Source organism: Culex pipiens, chromosome 3 (genome assembly GCF_016801865.2).
Source record: "Culex pipiens pallens isolate TS chromosome 3, TS_CPP_V2, whole genome shotgun sequence".
Classification (NCBI taxonomy): domain Eukaryota; kingdom Metazoa; phylum Arthropoda; class Insecta; order Diptera; family Culicidae; genus Culex; species Culex pipiens.
In genome coordinates this window covers 117,479,674-117,500,125 of record NC_068939.1, presented here as the reverse complement: position 1 = coordinate 117,500,125, position 20,452 = coordinate 117,479,674, and the positions used below count along the sequence as shown (strand labels likewise).

The 20,452-nt window shown below is 42.6% G+C and overlaps 3 protein-coding genes across 3 annotated transcripts in view; 2 read left to right on the top strand and 1 right to left on the bottom strand.

The window, feature by feature from the left end:
* Positions 1 to 11,177, top strand: part of LOC120417868 (rabankyrin-5) — a 60,821-nt gene extending 49,644 nt beyond the window's left edge. Inside the window, exons 3-7 of the mRNA XM_039580089.2 lie at positions 4,153 to 4,287; positions 4,349 to 4,587; positions 4,653 to 5,976; positions 9,760 to 10,601; positions 10,669 to 11,177. Coding sequence (XP_039436023.1) covers positions 4,153 to 4,287; positions 4,349 to 4,587; positions 4,653 to 5,976; positions 9,760 to 10,601; positions 10,669 to 10,822 — 2,694 coding nt within the window. The 3' untranslated portion in view covers positions 10,823 to 11,177. The remainder of the gene's footprint in view (positions 1 to 4,152; positions 4,288 to 4,348; positions 4,588 to 4,652; positions 5,977 to 9,759; positions 10,602 to 10,668) is intronic.
* Positions 11,178 to 13,782: 2,605 nt separating this feature from the next.
* LOC120417887 (uncharacterized) lies at positions 13,783 to 14,645 on the top strand. The gene is made up of 2 exons (XM_039580109.2): positions 13,783 to 14,232; positions 14,292 to 14,645. The coding sequence occupies exons 1-2, from the start codon at positions 13,966 to 13,968 to the stop codon at positions 14,505 to 14,507; spliced, it is 483 nt and encodes a 160-aa protein (XP_039436043.1). The 5' UTR covers positions 13,783 to 13,965; the 3' UTR covers positions 14,508 to 14,645.
* Positions 14,624 to 17,216, bottom strand: LOC120417886 (protein claret segregational). The gene is made up of 3 exons (XM_039580107.2): positions 17,055 to 17,216; positions 15,426 to 16,991; positions 14,624 to 15,362 (listed from the first exon to the last, which is right to left on the bottom strand). Exons 2-3 carry the CDS (start codon positions 16,986 to 16,988, stop codon positions 14,718 to 14,720), a joined length of 2,208 nt encoding a protein of 735 aa, XP_039436041.1. The 5' UTR covers positions 16,989 to 16,991; positions 17,055 to 17,216; the 3' UTR covers positions 14,624 to 14,717.
* Positions 17,217 to 20,452: the final 3,236 nt, after the last annotated feature.

The following is a 20,452-nucleotide window of genomic DNA, read 5'->3' as shown; positions in this document are numbered from 1 at the left end:
AATTTCATTCGCTTTACGCCAATCGTGGGCTAAACAATTGCTCGAAAATGTTGGGAGGTTGTTTGGGACCCTAAAAGGGACCCAAAAAATGTGTTGCTGAAAAAATCAATTTTCGATTCCACCCTATTGGGGCAACTGCCCCACCATCCTCAGAAATTTGTTCTAAATTTGGTCAGGGGGTGTCCACAAATGACGTATTTTTCAAAACGTTCATATTTTTGCCCCACCTTCCTCAAAGAGCTGGGCACGCTAGTGGTGTGCTTAGTATAATGATACATCACTCAATCATTTAAGCATATTTGATTAGATAACAGAGAGACAGAGAGTTTAGATTACTAGATCAAAAGATAATATAGACTTTTTTGATTGAAAAAAAATACTGGAACTGGAACTGGAAGTAACGACAAAAACTGTACAAAATATTCAAGTGAGAGCCTCAATAGATTTAGAATTAAAAAAAAATAAAGAAGAAAAGATTGAACTGAAGTAAGATATTTTTCCATTTTTCAGGTAATATTTAATTGTTTACCTTTTTGTGAAGAAACTAAATGATTAACTTTTTTACAGTGTGTTGGCAACTTATGTATTTATTTATTCATACGTAATGTTATCATTTTAAATAATTTCACATCTAGAGTTTTTCTAAAGGACCTATAAGCTATTGTCTTTCATATCGTCACCGTCGTGCTAACTTGTCGTACGTGCATTTTTGGCCAAATTGAGTTAAGAACGTGCAGCTCACAATGCCTCATCTTATGACCTTCACAGATCCCCAAAATTCGATTTCAATTCTGAGATATTCAACGAAATCTGAAAAAACTCCGTGCAATTTTGTCACTTTACATATGAGTAAAGTAGTTTCAATCTTGTCGTGCTATCTTGTCACTCCCTGAAAATTGATGCAAGTGCGACATCTGGCTAAAGGGATTTTAGGTCAGAACGCGTTTGACGCACGTACAAGTTAGATTACCGTAAATATTTGTAATTATGATTTGGGACTCCAGCATCTAACTTCAACCAAACTTCGGGACAATGCACATAATGGTCAGCCAAAAAAAAACGTGTTTGTTATTGTTGACATTGGGTGCTTTCGTTTTTGTTTATTCAAGATCAAACATTAAAACGCGATTTTCTCGGGACGTCGAAATGGCGGGTGCGAAAAGATAGCAAAAAAAAACTCTAGAATTTTTTTATGAATCATCCTAACAGAGAGAGAGAAAAACTAAAGCTGATCTTTACTCACAATATTTCTACTGTGACGAAGCGAATAAAAGAAACCCGCTGGCCGCGGCGATAAAACAGGTCAGAAAAGGGAAGTACTGTGATGAGAAGAGAGAGAGAGAGAGAGAGAAAGAGTATCGCATGGGAATGCGAGAAACACATTAACCCGTGGCGTGTGCGTTTCCTCGAAGTATCCATAAACAAAGCAAAACGCGAGAAGCTGCTTTCTCGCGGTCCACCTTGAGGCGACTTACCCTAGGTTGGAATGTGCAACATCGGGGGGTGCACCGCTACGTTGACGTAGGAAGGCTTAAACGCCTTAACGAGTGATTGAGTTTTAGCGCCACATACGCGTTTGATCAGACTTCGATTAGCGGTAATGGGAGAAAGATTGTCTTCTTCGGAAAGTTGAATCATCGGCTAATTAGACTATGGTGGAAATGTTCCTTGTAGAGAAGTTTGAATTATTATCTGATTTTTCTTATTCTCATTGAAAAAAATAATGTTCTTAGCTCAGCAGTACTGCTTAAAAAAATATGTTATTTCAAAGTTTTACAAATGGACTTAAACAAAAAGAAATCAAATTGTTCGCTCTGCATGATGGTCTTTTCGTTCTTTATTGAGCATTTCCAGCTCAAATCATGATTTTTTCTGGTGCTTTTGTACCCGACCCTCTCCGATTTCAATGAAACTTTGTAGACATGTTATCCTAGGCCTATATAAGCCATTGTTGTGTATATGGAGCCAATAGTACTCGAAAATAACATTTGAGAAGGGCGTAAGGTATTTAAATATTTTTGTATTTTGCAATTTAGAAATTACTGTATCTCGAAGCCGTTGCGTCGTATCTAGAGGGTGACGAGCGGGAATTCCCGGGAAATCGACAATTTTTGGACCTCTCGATTCCCGAGAAATTTGGTCGAGACTCCCGGGAAATTTCAAATTCATAAATATCGAAGCAAAATTATATAAAATTATCAGTAAAACATTTAAAAAAATCGAAATTGTTTAGAACATTGGATGTTTAATGTTCGATGTTTAAGTTCGAATAAACCAATGCTGATCTAATATTCTATAACTATAATTGAGAGAACCCAAAATAATGTGGACCCCAAAATTTACTTTAAAGCATACTTAGCTGTTGCACCCCAGAAATGAAGTCTAAAGTTTTTCAAATATTATTTCTATTTATTATTCCTGAGAGGGAAACGCCATTAAAATATAAGTATAATTTCCATTTCTTCGTTCGAGCATTGCAATCGTCATAATCTTGTTTTTTTTTATTCTCATTAAGTTAATGACGCTTTATCAAAGTATTTTTTATTATTTCAATAAGTCATTTCATTTTGTGTTTCGCATTAACCTCATTATAAAATTATATTTTGGAAAATCTTGGTGAAGTTAAGGTCTGCCAAATGTAAACATTCAGGTTTTCCTGTTTACTATTTCTTGAATGAATATGTACAATTGATCTTAAAAGGGAAAGAAAACGAATTTAAATAATCTAAAAACAATTTTTTGCTTCTATTGAAAAATCACTCAGTGCGAATTAAGATTCGTAGACATTTTAAACTACAGTTTTGAGTCCTTAAAAGCTCAAGAAACGATCTTGTATTTGCAGATTCAGAAAAAAAAAGTTTCATAGTTTGCGAAAATGATGAGGCTACTTAACTAACGTTTAATTGAATAAGTATGGATTAATTGCAATTGAATTCATTGAAAAGAAACACATTTATTACTTTTCTTTAAACATTATTGGCACCATTGGATTAGTTAAAAAAACTCCCGGGTCCCGGGAATTCCCGGGAAATTGCTAAATTCAACTCTCGATTCCCGGGAAATTGAAAATCTCGAGAATCGTCACCCTCTAGTCGTATCACAAAGTGGTCAAAGACAAACTTGTTGGAAATTGGACGAGCATTCTGAAAAAAAATACACTGAAACAGAAATACACGACACATCTATGAGATTTTTTGATTTTTAAGTCTAAAACATAAATTTAAAGGTGATGTCACGATTTGTTTTCGTTCAAAATTTTTGAGGAAATAGCCTAAGTTGGCAATTTCTATATGACAGACTTGGTTTTTCAGTCTGGTAACTATTTTTACCGGAAAACTCGTCCAATTTCCCATAAGTTTGTCTTTGACAGCATTTCAATTGGATGTCAGAGCTTACAGATATAAGGATATAAGCTTAATTACATTGCTAATATCTGAAAATAGAATATTTTTTCAGTGTGGTAAAAACCTGGATAGTAAATTAGCTTACGTAAATATCAAAACGAGTCCAATCAAAAAGCTGTCACAGGCAAACTTATGGGAAATTGGACGAGCTTTCCGGTAAAGAGACTGAAAAATCAAGCCTGTCATATAGAAATTGCCAAAAACATCAAAAACCCAATTTTTTCAACAATTTTATTTTTAAATCCGCTGTATCTTCCCAAGGATTGGACATAGGACAATGGTCAATATGGAGACTTTTATGTAAAATTGTCTGGAGAATCGATTCCCACTACTGGTTTTTAAAAATTTTGACGTTTAGACCACTTTTTAAAAAAACAATTTTAGTAAATGATTTTTGTATTTTTTTAGGAGAGACATACTATCCTGCATTTTTCGTCAGTCTTTTGGTAACATCTTAGGCTATTTCCTCAAAAATTTTGAACGAAAACAAATCGTGACATCATCTTTAAATTTAAGTTTTAGACTTAAAAATCAAAAAAAAACTCAGATAAGTGGCGTGTATTTTTGTTTCAGTGTATTTTTTTCAGCAAGCTCGTCCAATTTCCTACATGTTTGTCTATGACCATTTTTTGATGCGATGCAACGGCTTCGAGATACAGTAGTTTTTAAATTGCATTATGAGTTCAACTACCTAATCTATTTTCTTTATCTTAAATTTTGACGCCAATATTTTCTGGTTTCCTTACAGCTATCGGAAATTGTCAACAGCCTGTCTCCGCAAGGACAACTGCCGCTTGGGCTGGCTCTGATGGGTCGCAGCGCCGCCATCGCCCAAACCCTGCTGGAAACCGGTGGAGCCGACATCAACGCGTTCACCTCGGATGTAAGTTCCGTCAAACTTGTTTCATAAACCAAAACTAACTCTGAAAAATCTTCTCAATCAGGGATGCACGCTGCTGATCGATTCCATCAAGCGGGGCGATGGCTACACGGCACAATTCCTGCTCGACAAGGGCTGCAACGTGGACCTGGTGACGCGGGACACGTCCGATACGGCGCTGCATCTGGTGTGCACGTACGCCGAGCGGAGCACCGATTCGGAAACGTTCCGCGACATGCTGAGCATCGGACGGCAGCTGCTGAAGCGTCGGGCCGATCCGAACGTCCAGAACTATAAGGGATAGTGAGTTGAAGAGATTGTTGCTTGTCGTTGGTAACACGTGGTAATGGGATTGCTTTGTTTTTCAGTACCGCCCTCCACATAGCGATCGCCTCCCAGCACGTGGACATGATCGACGAGCTGCTCAGTGATGGGGTTGCGAACCTGGACACCAACATCCGTACGCTGGAAGAGAAATGTGCCTTGCAGTTTGCACTGATGCCACCGCACACCGACGGGCCACCGTTCGATCTGGCGCGGCGCCTGCTCGAGAAGGGAGCCCGGCCAAACCCGATCCACGCGGACAGTGGAGACAGTTTGCTGCACACGCTGGCCAAGCACCGGCTGGAAGATGCCGCAATTTTCTTGGCCGAGTACGCCAACCTAAACCACGTGAACAAAGCGGGGCTGACTCCGCTGCATGTGGCGTCCGCTCAAGGACTTTCAAGCCTGGTCCGCACTCTGCTGGAAAAGGGCGCTTCGCCAAATTTGCAATCCGGCGTGGCGGAACTGAAAACGGCACTGCACTTTGCAGTCGAATCGAACAACTCGGACGTAATTATGGCCTTCATTGACTACAAAAACGCGGCAAGTGAACCCGCCGCGGAAACGATGGATTTCAACCTGAAGAACGCAATGGGCGATTCGCCCCTCAGTTTGGCCCTCTCGCTAGGTTACAACGATCTAGTCCCACTACTTATCAAGGGAGGTGCCGACGTCAACGCTCGAAACGGCCAAGACATGACCCTACTTCACCAAGCCATCCTGAAGGAAGATTCCAAAACCGCCGTGTTCCTGATCCATCAAGGTGCCGACATGAACGCCCTCACCGCAGACCAGGAATCCCCGCTCCAACTGGCAATCCACTGCCGTCTCCCGGACGTCGTGGACGCGCTCTGCATCGGCGGAGTCTCCTTCAGCGCCCCCGACAACAAGGGCGACTGCCCCCTCTGGTCCGCGCTCCAGTCGGAACAGTTCGAAATCGCGTCCGTTCTCGTGCGTCACGGCGTTGATACCGACTGCTGGGGATCCGGCCCGGAAGGTTGCCTCCAAACCCTCCTCCACCGGGCGATCGACGAAAACAAAGAACAAGCGGCCCAATTTCTCATCCGAAGCGGGTGCGACCTGGACTCACCGCGCCAACCCGGTCCACAGGGCCAGGGCGGTGACGAAGCCAAGGACAAGGCGTCCCCGCTGCACCTGTGCTGCCAGTGGGGACTGCGCAACGTGCTGCACACCCTCATCGATCATGGCGCCAACGTGAACGCGGTCGATTGTGATCTGAAAACGCCGCTGCATATCGCGATCGAGAATCAGCACGAGGAGATAATCGGGATCTTGCTGTGTCATCCGGGCATCGATCTGAAGATTCGAGACAAGTCGGGCAATACGCCGTTTGCGGCGGCGCTGCAGGTAAGGGTTATTTTAGCGCAATGAGACTTCTTTTGAGGTGTTTTGGCTTCCCAAGAGAAAGTTGTGAAGAAACCGGCGTTATGAGATTTCATCCGATAATTGTTTTATTTCATGTTTTTTTTTTTTTAACTTAAATTGATTTTTATTTCCCTGGGCTTTGTCATAATGAGTGTCATAGGTTTGATGCTTGTTTGGCAAAGAGTATGATTTGATTCGATGTGGAATTAAAATCGAAGTGTTCAGTATATTGCTGAAGCTTCCATTTTTACACATGGACACCACTTCATGCTGCGAGAACCCACTTTGGCGTAGTCTCAGGGCTTAATCGATGGCCGGTAAGCTGTCATCGAGACAAGGAGGTTCTCTGATAGTGGAAATATCACATTTGTACAATGAACCGCTACATATGTGATTTTTCCCTATCTTAATGTGGGTGTCAGGTTAGGATGCGGGTTTAAAAAAATAGTGTTTGTAGAATTTAGGATTTTAACTATAAATATCAACTTTTTATACTTTGCCTTTAGTTATTTAGGGACAAAATTAGTAACAGTGAATTTAGTAATTCTATCAGAATCGGTGATTTTCATTCAAGTAGCATAAAAACCATTCTGATTTGTCAAAATTTCCATAGAGTCTCGATCAATCAATAGTGAAATGATATCGGACTAAATTCGTTGATCTGTTGAACTAACGGTTGTCGGATTATGATTGTATCGACCATTGTTGCGAATCGAGGATCTACTGGAATTCTGACGAACAAATGGTCGTCTCTTTTTCAATTCACGACTTGTAAAATATCAACTGTTATTTTTTTTTTTTTTTTGTTTTTTTAAAAGAAGCCAGACAGGTTTTAAAAGAAACGTTTTTTTTGGTCGTCGGGGATTTGAGATAAGAGTAGCTTTCGGATAGGTTGCTTTAAATCTTGTATTCAATTCAAGTTAGGTAGTTATCCGCAAATGAATATTTGGACTTATATGAATAATTGAACATTTTGGACTTATAAATAACACACAACTGTGCATTTATTCTGGAGTCAGATCCATACAGCGTCAGTGTTTATTTGGTCGAAGTGTACTAATTCATTGGCAGATCTGGTTCTAGTTGTAATGTACGACAAGACTACTGACGGACGTGACAGGACGAGGGCCCAGTTTAGAGGTTTCGACATCAACGATGTGCGGCTGGATCACCCTCCCAAAAAAAAAAAAAAAAAAAAAAAAAAAAAAAAAAAAAAAAAAATTAAATTGATTTTTATTTATCCCTCTTTGAGCATGAGCATGAGCATGGTTGACTGCCAATGAGCTGCAATTCCGTTATTGACAGATCATCTGAAGTTAAACAATGATTCAAAAATGATCAGTGGGAGCCAACCATCCGTTCACTGTTTAACCTCTGAAGATCCCTACTTTATTAGTCAATACCGGCGCCCTCCCAAGAAGCCTGCAGTTCAACGAAAGGGAGGAATGTTAGTCCGATAGTTGAAGTTGCAGACTCATCAAGCTCATAGTTTTTCGCTATATACTTGTTGATACCGCTTGAGACCGTTGAATCCACAGCATAACCTTCAAGCATCACGTGATTAATATTTTTTTTGGGTTAGTAGGATAAGGTATTGGCTTTTCGCTGCCTCCCGAGCTACGACGCTATGGGGAGGACTTTCATAACAGACCCGTCGGCGAGCCTTCTGAGCAACGATGCTATGGGAAGGTCTTTCTGGTTAACACACAAAATCACTCACACACAGTTACTCCACTATTAACTCAACGATCCAAATTGTCAGTGCGTCTTTCGTTCATTATACAGAAATGGCTTTTTCACCGCAAAAAAATAAAACCTTAATCGACAAATTAAAACACAATCCACCCGACGCCGTGCCTTCCGATCAACGATGATATAGGAAGGGCTTTGAAAATCACAAAAAAAAACACTTTTCACTCCGAATATTTTTTACGACCACGCGTTACCTTTGCCAATTATGCACTGATGACGCTGCATTTCAGAGGGTAATCTTCTCGCAGCACACAATTCACGACAAAAATGCTGTACTGGCTGGTGTTCTTGGTTCAGTAAATTCTAAGGAACACTTCAGATTATCCAACATCATACAGACACGGCCGCTTATTCGGCTGGGAATGGGCATATTTTGGAAGATTGCAAAACAACTGGACAAATGTAAAATGCACATTAAAACACTTTTCAAATGTTGAAAGTATGGCTCCTAATTTAATAGTGCATAACTGGCAACGGGAGCGCTCGGTGGTAAAATATTTTTTCGAAGGGAAAAGTGTTTTTTGTGTGTGCCTTTTGTTTCGCATTTCTGTCGGGAACTGTATGCGTCGATTGCAGGCAACGCGTCCTTTTCTTACTAGTGCTTCCTTTATCATCGTTGACCGGAAGGCACGCCGCCGGATGAGTTTGTCGTAGTAATTGTGTTCCAAAATAACAGTGTTAATTGTGTTTCCTGCTTAAGTCGATTGCGGGCGGTGAGGCCACGCGATTGCATTACAGAATTATTCGTGTCTTGATCGTTTTGTTGAGTAATTTGTGTTTTTTTTGTGTTTTAATTTTTTTAATCAAGACTAACATTTAAAAAGAGCCAAACATTCCAAATTACACCCTTTCGAAGTGTTAGTTTTGATTAAAGATATTGTTTTCCAAAAGACTCCGATATTGGAACTCGGACCATTAGTTACTGAGATATCGACATTAGAAAATTAAGGGTTGTTTGGGTAAGACGGTAAGACTTAGAAGACTTCAATTTTCCTGTTTTTTTTTTCTTTGGCTGAAAATCACGTTTCAAATCATAAACTGCAAAGAAACAATATCGGTATGCATTGTTTTTTAACGAATTCCTTGGGCATTTTTCTATAAAATGCAACCAGAAGAAAGTCTTTTGGTCTAATAGGAAAAAAGTGAAAGATCCAATCGGCGCCAAAGTTGAGATTTCTGTTAACCCAACCCGGCGTTTAGACTGGCTTCGATCTAAAAAATCGTTTAAAAATCCATTTTCAGCCAATTTTTGATGCTTAAACGCATTTTAAGAACTCTTAAAATTTTAGGGTTGGATGTTTGACTTGTTTTATGTGGCTTTGGCAATGTTTTAAAAAATGTTATTTTTTAGAGGTCAACTTTGGCTGGCTTTTGGCAACTAATATTTCCTATATTTTAAGTAAAAAGAAGCATGCAGTAATTTTTGTAGCGTCCCAGAGTATGCCTCTACGCATTGTTTTACAATTTAAATGAAAATCGTGCCATTCTAGAGCAGAAAATAGAAGTAAAGTTTTTCGTAGATCAAAAGTTGCTCAAAATGACTTCCACAACAAGGGAAAAATAAATATTTTCGAAAAAAAAATCGGTTGTAGAGGGTTAACTGTCGATAGATGAACGTTCCTTCCAAGTTTGGTCCAAATCGGTGAAGGTCTAGTCCAAAATTGTATCCAGTTGACACGGAATGACCCGTATTTGGAAAATTTAGTTTTCGTGAAAAAAAAATTTAAAATCGGCTTTTGTTTTCTCCGTGTACCTATTGATCAGAAAATTCATTCGAAAGTTACAGATTTTCAAATAATTACGTATCATTTTTACATGAACTGCTGCCAAAATTGTATGGGTGAATCAATGACACAAAACAGCTTCATTGGTAATAGAGAAGGCCCCAACCAAGTTTGAGCCATATAAAAAAATGGAAATAAAACCCATTTCCGGTTTTGGTAGAGAATAACTCCCCTAGAAACCATTCATTCTGTGATGCCTTGTATGTAAATTTCACTTACCTTTCCTCAGGTCAGAAACAACAAGGCCGCCCAAAACATCCTCGAGCGCCTGCCGAACGCCGCCGAGCAGATGGACCAGCGCGGTCGCAACTTTCTGCACCTGGCCATCATGCGGGACGACCTGGAATCTGTCCTGTTCCTCCTTTCCATCCACGTGGACGTAAACTCGCGCGTCCACGACGTCAACCAGACTCCTCCGCTGCATCTGGCGGCCGCGTCCGAAAAAGAAATGCTCATTCGAAACCTCATTCTGGCCGGTGCGCGTTTAAACGATCGCGATGCTACGCAGAAAACGGCTCTGCACATTGCCGCGGAACGTGGTACGGTGGCGGCCGTTTCCGCACTGCTGCAGAACGGGGCCGATTTCGACGCCGTTGATGGTGATGGAAACAACGCGTTGCACATTGCCGTCCGCGAGGGTCACATTTCGGTGGTTCGTGAGCTGCTGACCGAGTCCGAACTGAATGCGGAGACGGTTAACTTGAAGGGACGCAATCCGTTGCACGAGTTGTGTCGTTGCGGCAAGGACAATACGGCGGCGGGAATTCTCGAGTTGTTCCTCGAGTGCATGCCAAAGTATCCGATCAACGCACCGGATCTTCAGGGCAACACCCCGCTGCTGTTGGCGTACATGCGAGGTCAGGCCACGCTGTGCCGCACCCTGGTCAAGCGAGGAGCCTGTTTGGGCGCGGAAAACAAGGAAGGGCTAACGATTTTCAACTTTAAGCTAGCCACGAACCAGCTGCTGCATCGACTGCTGGACGAACTGCCCCAGGAATCTCCGTGGGCGACCTCCGAGCTGTGCCAGGAGTGCGGAACCAAGTTTACCATCACGATGCGAAAGCACCACTGGTGAGCAATTTCAACTCTATTAGGTATATTCTAGAACTCCTTCTCATCTCTTTCCCCTTTCAAACAGCCGTCACTGTGGTCGAATCCTGTGCAGCCGCTGCTCGAACAACGACGTTCCGATCATCAAGTTCGCCATTAACAAACCGGTGCGCGTGTGCTGCGTCTGCTTCGAAGTGCTGCAGGTAGGCAGTGGGGGAGGAGTCGGTGGTGGTGGTGCCTAGATCACCACCAAAAGAGGTACGACGAGATATTTTGTGGTCGCACGCACCACACTTGATTGAAGCAAAACAAAAAAAAAGTTTACTATTTCCTAACGAAAAACACGAGAAACGTACGAACAAGAAAGAGATATTTTTTTTCTATTTTTTCAGCCCTTATATTATTTTTGTGCGCCGTTTTTGGAACGCAGCGCCCGTGCATGCTTTTTATTAGTTTTGTTTAAGGCTCATTTATAGTACTGTTAGCATATATATTGAGAAAGGAAAACACAACGCTAACTCAAGTATTTATAACAATTGTGAAACAATTTTCCCAGAACCATTCGAATATGTAACGCAAGCAAAAAATAAGCAAAAATGTGTTTCCCTCGCGGGTAGTTGAGTATCACATCCATCACAACTTTCACAAAAAAAAAAAAAATAACATAACTCAAACCCTCTACTGCCCAATTTTTTTTCGAAATTTTTTATTTTACCCGTGTTCTGGATGTCATTTTGAGCAACTTTTGTTCTACGAAAAATTTTACTTCTCCTGTTTTATGTTTTTTCTTGTTTCATTTTTAGTATTTTGATTTGCATTTATCATGTTTAGTTTATGTTTGTTTTTGGCAGTATTTGGTCTTTTCTATCACCTCTTATCATTCCATTTTACCTATCTATTTTTTTCATGTTTTTACAGTCACAGTCACTTTCAATGTTTTGTTCGTTGTACACATTTTCTGCTATAAAATGGCACCATTATCATTTAAATTGTAAAAAATGCGTAGAGGCATAGTCTGGGACACTAGAAAAATTACTGCATACTTCTTTTTACTTAAAATATAGGAAATGTTAGTTAAAAACACAGCCAATGTTGACCCCTAAAATAATTACATTTTTAAAAACATTGGCAAATTTACATAAAACAAGTCACACTTCCAACCTTAGAATATTCTTAAATTTTAAGAGTTCTTCTTTCCAATGCTTTTTAAAGATCGAAACTTCTAGCTTATAAATATTGGGCCCCTAAACCGAGTCCAATGCAACCGTTTTGACTTAAATCGGTCCAGTTAGTGCAGAGAAAACTGAGTAATATTTTTGGTCCCACTTATACACACTCGTACACAGAGACATCTGTTCACTGAAGGAGCTATTATACTTTTTTTTGTTGACAGTTTGTCAAACTCGCAAAAGCTTGCGCCTTTTCAAGATATTTAAGTTTTAAATTTGCATCTTTTTTACCTTAAACTGGCTGTAACTTTTGACCCTTAAGTCCAAATTGACCTGTCAAAAAATAAAATTGTTTGAGCACTAAAAGGGCCCCGAACATCTCTTTTCTCTAAAACTTAAAGGCTAGTCTGCAGATCGGAAGGAAAGGGGTCAAGAAACAGCTTTACGAACAGCAGAACAAAGGAGAGGGAGCGATTTCTTGGGGCCTTTCTTCACCTTCTCTGACTTGCTTACGCTACCGCTGCTGCCCATTTGATTTTTTTCTTGACCGGTTCCTTCCGAAGTGCATATATCGCTTAACCCTGAATTGCCACATTCAAAAAACGGATTTTTGAAGGTTTGCTTAGATGCTTTCTATTAATTTGGTCGTAGAAGACGTAGATTACGAGATAAAATTTTGGTGTCTTGGACAATGTTGCTTGAATTGGCAAGCTCAACAACTTTCTAAAAGACAAAAAAATCCCAAAAATATTACTGAAAAGTTAGATTTTCAAAATCACCCTAATAGTAAACCACCCTAATTTTCAACAAAACCAAAAGTTGCCCCTTTCCATTTGCAATAACTCTTCTGAAGACACCAAAGCTCCAAAACTTCACCATTTTTCGGAAAATCCGTTTTCCACTCAATTTTGCGATCTGGACCACTGTGCAGTGTTGCCAGGAAATTTTCTCTATAAATGCTACTTTTCGTGAGTGTTCAAATTTCATCAATTTTGGCAGCACTAGGCAGACCCAAAAGAGCGGTGGAAGTAAAAAAGAAACTAAGCTGAAAATAGGAAGATGGGCGTGGCCCAATGCATTCGTTTGATTAGAATACACTTTGGAAATATTTTTTTTTAAATGCTTGTAAAAGGAATAGAATAACTTTTAGTAAAAGTGAAAATAAACAGAAATGTTCACTAAAAGTTGCTCTACTCGTTGGTGTACTTGGTTTCAGTGAATTTCAAGGAACACTCCAGATTATCCAGCATCATTCAAACACGACCGCTTATTAGGCTTAAAATGGGTTTATTTCCCCTACATTGCCCTCACGAGGTATCATTGTTCTACGCGAAGCTGGAGCAGAAGTTCGACAGCTGCCCGCAGAGGGACGTCAAGATCGTCAGCATAGGCCCGCATAGGAAAGGAGAAGATGTACAAGCCGGTGATCGGGCCGAACAGCCTGCACACCGCCACGAACGACAACGACCAGCGGTTCATCAACTTTGCAGCCTCCAGCGGTACGGTGGTACGGAGCACGTTTTTCCCCCGGAAAGACAGTCACCTGGACGCCACCTACCCAACGAACAAAAACACAAATCGACCACGTCCTCATCGACGGAAAACAGCGCTGGTTCGACGAGGACTGCCAGCGGCTTCTTGACGAGAAGAAAGCAACTTATGCGATGAAGCTGATAGCCGCAACCGATGAGAACGTGGCCAGATACAAACAATCGCTGAAACAGCAGAAAACGATCTTCAAGCTTAAGAAGCGCCAGCTGGAGGACCGCGATCGCGCTGAAATGGGGCAGCTGTTCCGACATTTGAAAGTTAGAAGATCCATTAGCCCTGTCTTAAACTATGATTATTTAAGTTTCAAATCCTTTTCCATGCAACTGGAGTACGACGATGGTCGGCTGTCATGGTGTTGGCAATCTGATCCGAGTGGTATCGTTTTTTTTTTTTTTTTAAGTAAAAAACGGTTTTTTGCTTTAAGACAAGGGACTTTCATTTACAAGTCTCTCCAGTCAATGACCTACGTATGACTCAAATGATAACTTTTATTCGGGGCCCCAAAAATACTTGCAACAGCATAACGTCATCGATTTATCTATCATCGAACTGCACCAACAAAAAACAGCCCTATCTTATCAAACAATTTGGCCAGGCTTTGTTTGGTCGCGGAAATGCACTTTTCTAGCTAATCACACACAGTCACCGAGCGCCGCCAAAGTAACATGCAGCGCACCAACAACCAAGACGACCCCGGAGTTCCACTCCAAAGCTTTGAGTGGGAAAGCCGGAACCAGCAGTCCACCGTGCCACCGGCCGAACGCGATGGCTACAAGGACTTTGAGAAGATCGACGTGCACAATTTTACCGGCCTCGCGACCATCCTTGCGGTGAACGTTCAGCAGCTGTACCTTCTCATCTCGGTCGGCCCGGAGCTGGGGGCGATGTTCTACGTGCTGATTAGCATCACGTCCGTTTCTGCGATTTTTGTGGTAAGGTTTTGTTTAGTTTCGAGACGAATGTTAAGACTGGTTGAGATGCGTTTTTGTAGGTTGTTCTCCTCCCCATTCGGTTGGTGCTGGAAGCATGCAAGAAGATTCGGGATCGTCGCACGTGGCTTTGGTTGTACTACACAAGCTTGGTGCTGAACGTGCTGATCTTTGTGCTCAACCTGGTTCTGCAAATCTTCGACCAAACGACGGAAAAGTGCCAGGTGCTGCTGAATCAACCGCTGCCCGTGGCCGCCAGGGATGAGGAGCCGAAATGAAACGAGCACCGTTTTATATTAGTATATTTATTAAACAATTTAAAAAAAGAAAGTCTTTAGATTTTGGTCTTTGTTAGAATGGGTTGTCACACGAGTAAAGTGAGTTGTTTAAGAAATACGATGGAAAGATTTTTCTTACGTGTTGTGTTTTCATAAAACTGGTTAGCGTTCGTAACAAAAAATAAAAATAATAAAGTTAAACCAGGTCGCTCAGAACGCGCTCGAGCTGTTGAGCACCTTGTTCTTGCGCGCCTTCTGCAGCTTGCACGAGTTGACCTGCGAGGCGAACCGGAGCGACTTGACCGTCTCGTTGAAGCAGTCCTGAAAGGGGGCCACGTTGACGAACATGAGCGTCTTGGAGTTTCCGCCGAGGCTCGGCATCAGCAGGTGCGTCAGCTTCGAGTTCCGGTACGGAATGTGTTCGTTCTTTTGCACCAGCGCCAGAATGACGTTGCTCAGCTCACTGAGCGATCGGTTGATGTTCTTTGTTTCGTCCATCCGGGTGCTGGTTTTGGGGCTTTCCGAACCGGCTAGATCGACGAGGTTTACGGAACCGGCGCTCAGTTCGCCCTTTTCCTGGTGCGTGCCGAGCAGTTTGATTTTGGTGACCGCGTGTGAACGGGACGAGCGCTCGTTTCCGGCGGTGGCCGCCGTCGCCCGGTTAGAGCTGGCAATCTGCATCAGCTGGCGCAGCTGGCTCTTGGTGTGGACCGTTTCCTCGATGATGTTCGACACGTAAACTTCGGTTTTGTTCTTTGCGTTGGCCATGCGAATTTCCAGCTCTTTTGTCGTCCCGGAAGAGTCCAGCAGATCGTACAGAATTTCGTTGTAAATTTCCAAAAATGTGACGCGAAGCTGTGAAGGGAAATTGCGACCATTAATTTTGCTTCAGAATAAGCATTCCAAAATTGACCTTACCTCATACTCCCACCCAAGTCGCTTGTACTGCTCAACGGAGTCGAAAATCAGATCCACCGTCCGCGGAATCACGCCCAAACTCGTCGACACTCCGTCCATGGTGTACGTTTTCCCGCTACCGGTCTGTCCGTACGCAAAAATGCACACATTGTAGCCGTCGAGCGCGGACTGAATCAGCGGGGCCACATTCTCGAAGATGTCCTCCTGCGGCGTTCGCGAGTGAAACACGTGATCGAAGCTGAACTCCATGCGCTTGTTGCTTCCATCGGTGGCGCCAATCTCCAGCGACGATTCGTCCAAATACTTCCAGGCGCACTCCAGCCGGTCCTCTTCCGACGGAAGAGGTGGCCTGACTCGACAAAATACACGAATGTTTCCCCGTAGATCCATGACGGCGTTGTGCAGATCTTTACGCTCGAGGTTCGCCTTGAACAACATTTCACCCTTCTTTTCGTTGTCCTCTTGGAGAAATGCGATCCGTTGCTCCTGCTGTGCTGTCGTTTCCTGAAGAGTTTTGAGGAGTTCGCGCAGCTGCCGCCGTTCCGAGTCCGCCTCCGTGTACTGCCTCTTGAGCGATTGCAGTTCCGCTTCAGTTTCCTTGAGATTCGACGAGAGGGACACATTCTTAAGCTTTAAATCGTCGTTTTCCATGGACGCCGTCCGGTGATCCTCCTGCAGCTGTTGATGTTCTCGTTTCAGCTTGTTCAACTCGTGCAGACAATCGTCGTACTTTTGTGGCAGCGACTCCAGGTCCGAGTTGATCTGTCGTAGACTCTCCAGCTTGTCCTTCAGCACCTGATGCTTCTCCAGCAGGTCATTGAACCGCGCCTTGTAATCGTACGGTGGAATCCGCTTGACGGCCACCTTCTTCCCTGCTCCCCCCGACGATACCGAAGATTTATTGCTGTTTACACTGGAATTTGCCGAAACGTTCCTAGCGGCAGCCAACCCGCCCTGCACCTTAGACTTGCCGATGGCTGACGGCGCAAGCGGTTTCCTCATAGCAGTAGCAGCCGGTTTCACCGTCGTCCCAAACACCTTCCCCGTGGCACTTGTTCCCCCTGCGATCTTAGTGGCCTTTGTCGGAATAACAGTCGTCGCCGTGGTCACCGTTGACAGCTGTCTTTTAAATTGCGTGCTGCTGTTGCTGTTATTGCTGCCAACACCGGAAGGCCCAGGCTTCATCCGGAGATCGCTGGTCGAGAGGCTCTTGCGCAGCGTGCCCGGTCTCTGCAGCTCGCGCACCTGGTGATTGTTGAACTTGGGCACCGCCGGAACGGCCGTCGCGAGCAGATCCTTCTTGGCTGCGGCGATCGTCTCCAGGTTAGGAACGAACTTTGCTCGGTGAAAGTTCGGCCTGCTGAGATCCGTTGCCGAGCGACTGCGGCGCAACTTGGTCCTGTTCAGCAGGGCGGCGTTAACCAGTTCCGGCGAAGCCACCCGCTTTCCGTGGTAATCCAGTTCCATCGGGACGTTCATCAAATCAGTCAGCGGCAGCCGGGCGTTCCCGGGCAAGCTTTCCGTTGGTTTCTTGAGAAACGACGGTTTCGGTATCTTGGACATGATCTAAACAAATAAAACCGTTCAAAATCAAAAATCCTACAACTTCACCATCACCAACTCACTCACCACAAGATTACCGGCAATCCAGAGCACAAATTAACACAACAAAACCACTGTTTAAACGCGAAAATCACACCTTTTTTTCCAATAAACAATACAAACTCCGATCAACCGTTTCTACTTCAGCTGCGCACTTTCAAAAAACCCCGCGTCTTGCTTTTTGGGTGGTTAAATTGAATCGAAAACTTTGAGGTCACTCACCGGGCGCAACCGTCATTATTTTCGGCGACTGTCAGCGCTGCTGCGTGGTGAGTGGCGAAAGCTGAGGAGAACTCACCGCACAGATGGGATTTTGAACAGATGGAATATTCTGGAGTTAGGGGAATTATACCCTTTTTCAGTCTATTTCTATTATCGGCCAGTTTGATCAGTTAGAACAATAAAAAGCACAAAAAGTAGCTCGAAATTTACAATAGTGAAAGTTAACGGTCTTTTATCAGGACTTTAGTGGACTTAAAAAGATTTTTTTTAACAATATGGGAGCACGTTTTTATTACGTAACGCAAAAAATCGGATTTTCAGACCTCCTCCCCCCTCGTGACAAAATTTCCATACAAATTTAAAAAAAAATGTATGGAGCGTAACACGGCATCCGACCCCCCCCCCGCCTCCCCCCATCTGCGTTACGGAATAAAAGAACGCTCCCTATGACATTTAACGATGGATCAACTATGAACCCCTGTCAAAGAAGAGACCGCGATACCAATTTTACAAAATTGTTTGGAAAATCCTTTTAAAAATTCTTGTTATTAGAAAAAGAATAAATTTCATCGTAGGGAACAAGAATATTAGCAATTTATACAACAGTCGGGAAAAGAACACTGATGAAGTCTGCAAGTATACTACAGTAAACGAAATACATATCAGTCAAGATATTGGAAAAAGCAGTATTAAAAGGAAGGACTAATTAGATTTCAATCGGACTTACAATTCTTACTGGCAGGGATGGAATAATCGATCTGCTGATGATTTTTTGTAAATTTCCTTGTCAGTACCACTCAAAAATATTTATTTCACTTTGTTTACAAACATTTCCCATCTACAAAATGAGAAGAAAAATTTTGTTGCTATCAAGATGGATGGTGCGTGTTTGGTCAAAGTGATCAATGCTGCCATTTTTTTCGAATGAGACTAAGTGAGACAAACTTATATAGATGTCTCAAGTCGTTGCAGTGTACAAAACAATTCCAACGGATTCCTAAGCTGATAAACTTGGTGAGGACTTTCCATTATTATAGTATTTATTTCAATAATATTGAATATTCTGACTAATCGCATTGCACCAAAAAATTCAAACATTAACTAAGTATGCTTTTTTAATCGGTCGTTTAATTTTAACTTCTAACTCTTACATTCAGATAAAACAAATGAATAAATAAATAATTGATGTTCACTCTGCATCGCTGTAAGAGTTTAAATTCAAAATTCTAACTATGCGTTAAATCATTTTAACCTCGAATTTCGCTTAATCACATGATAATTTATAGAAAAATATATAAACTTCGCTTTACTCTTACAGTCGATAGCTTGAATTTAACAGCAGACATTTTAAAACTGTGTTAAATCAGCATTGTTTTTACCTGAGGAAATGGTGGGTAAAGTAATACTACAGACAATTTATTCATGCACGGCTTCGTCGCGTTGTATCTGCCGTGGCTTTAAATCGAATAAATATAAATCATGCATCTTTTATACTGTACAATCATCTGTATAAGTTTAATAATCAAAAAACTAATTCTACTTGACTCGCCCGCAATACCTTTCGGGGTATATTCTAGGGTTCTACCACTCCTACTAACATTGAGTCCAAAACCTCCCTACAAACATCTATACCACTAACACAGACAAACCAAGGGGCTGGAAACTCTAATATTACTTAAAAATACTGAGTATACTAACGATATTCCAGTATACTTGTTAGTATACTTACCGAACAGCAATAAACTGTTAGTATATTAAGATACTCTCAGTATATTGGTAAGTATACTTGCGATTGGTAAAGGAAATAATAAGTATACTAACATATATTTTGATATACTGGTTAACATAATAATTATAGATCTAAGAGTTTCCAACCCCTTGAGACAAACAGACGTGACTCTCCATACAAATTATTTTTGAAATCCATCGTCCTTCATCAAACCACCAAATCACGGCGACGCCAGCGCTGCCTGGTGAGCCTATGCCGAAGCGCAGCCCAAACACACCAATACAAACCCATTACTGTCATGTGTCATGTCAGTGTATGCGTGAGACAATCAAGCCTTAACGATTGTAAACATTAACAGCTGTTTCGAAACAATTTTGTTGTTGCTGATCATCAGTAACAAAATCAAAATAAATAAATCACCGACCGACGGCCGAAAATGACGGTGGGTCGGTTCCACGGTCGGTTCCGTTTCCAATGACAGAACCTCATGAGGCAAATCTTGCGGCAGCACCTGCAGCGATGCAAGACAAACACAATGACAGAGACCACACCACTGGTCATCCCCGTTGCTTGCATGTTCCGTCTAAGATTCCTCCTCCACCGAAAACATGAACCATTACACCTGACACCAGATATCCCGGACACGAAAACACCAGTAGTGGCCGCCGGAATAGGAAAATCCATTTCAAAACTAACGGAATTGATCCCCACGATGGGCGTTTGGAAACATCTGCGGGGAACGTGTCCACTGCGCAATTAAGTTGCCAGCGAACAAAACCAAAAGGGCCGAATGACGAAAAAAGTCGCGAAGAGTGGCGCTCACGATCGACGCAACATCGTCAAAATGCCAAAAGAACGACAGCAGCAGCAATCTGAGCAGTCCACGAAGGATAAGCAGGTTGCTCCAAAGGAGATGACTCCACCACATGATCCGGCTTTCTCCGCAGTAGCGGGCGCCTCAGCAGCAGCCTCGACTTCGGCAGGCAGTGGAGCAGGCCTATCTGGTTAATAGTGGGGTAAAAACAAGAGTGTGCCACTTCAAGTTTTCAGTCCGCTTCCGGTCCGTCACGCTGTCCGAGTCGCCCTCGTGAGGTAGATTCGCCACCGATTGATACACCCAAAGTCGTGCGTGTCGAAGAAGTGCCCGTAAATGTCCGTTTGCTCGTGTTTCCGCCGGAACACTACGTCCGAGACCGCTGGCTCTCGTCGTTCAGGTGCATTCGGCCGGATTCGAACTCTCCACAGATGAAGCGACCTTCCGGCGGGTGGACTCGAGGTGGAAGGCTGTTTTTTTTGTTTTCATTTGCTGCCTCACACGTGCTCACGCTCAACTTAAAAACAAAAAAAAACATGCATCACACACACTGAGAAAAGACGGGCGAGCTGTCACGACAGCAGCGCCATCAGCGCCGGGTGAGTGGATGCCGAAACAAAATTCAATTTGAAATAACCGTTTTTGGAGGACGATGGTTCG

Bases quoted from the DNA above. Each gene is read 5' to 3' on its own strand.
- LOC120417887 (XM_039580109.2), top strand. From the start codon at position 13,966: ATGCAGCGCACCAACAACCAAGACGACCCCGGAGTTCCACTCCAAAGC. The intron at 14,233-14,291 runs GTAAGGTTTTGT...GCGTTTTTGTAG, and splicing joins CCGTTTCTGCGATTTTTGTG to GTTGTTCTCCTCCCCATTCG.
- LOC120417886 (XM_039580107.2), bottom strand. From the start codon at position 16,988: ATGTCCAAGATACCGAAACCGTCGTTTCTCAAGAAACCAACGGAAAGC. The intron at 15,363-15,425 runs GTAAGGTCAATT...TTCCCTTCACAG, and splicing joins GACTTGGGTGGGAGTATGAG to CTTCGCGTCACATTTTTGGA.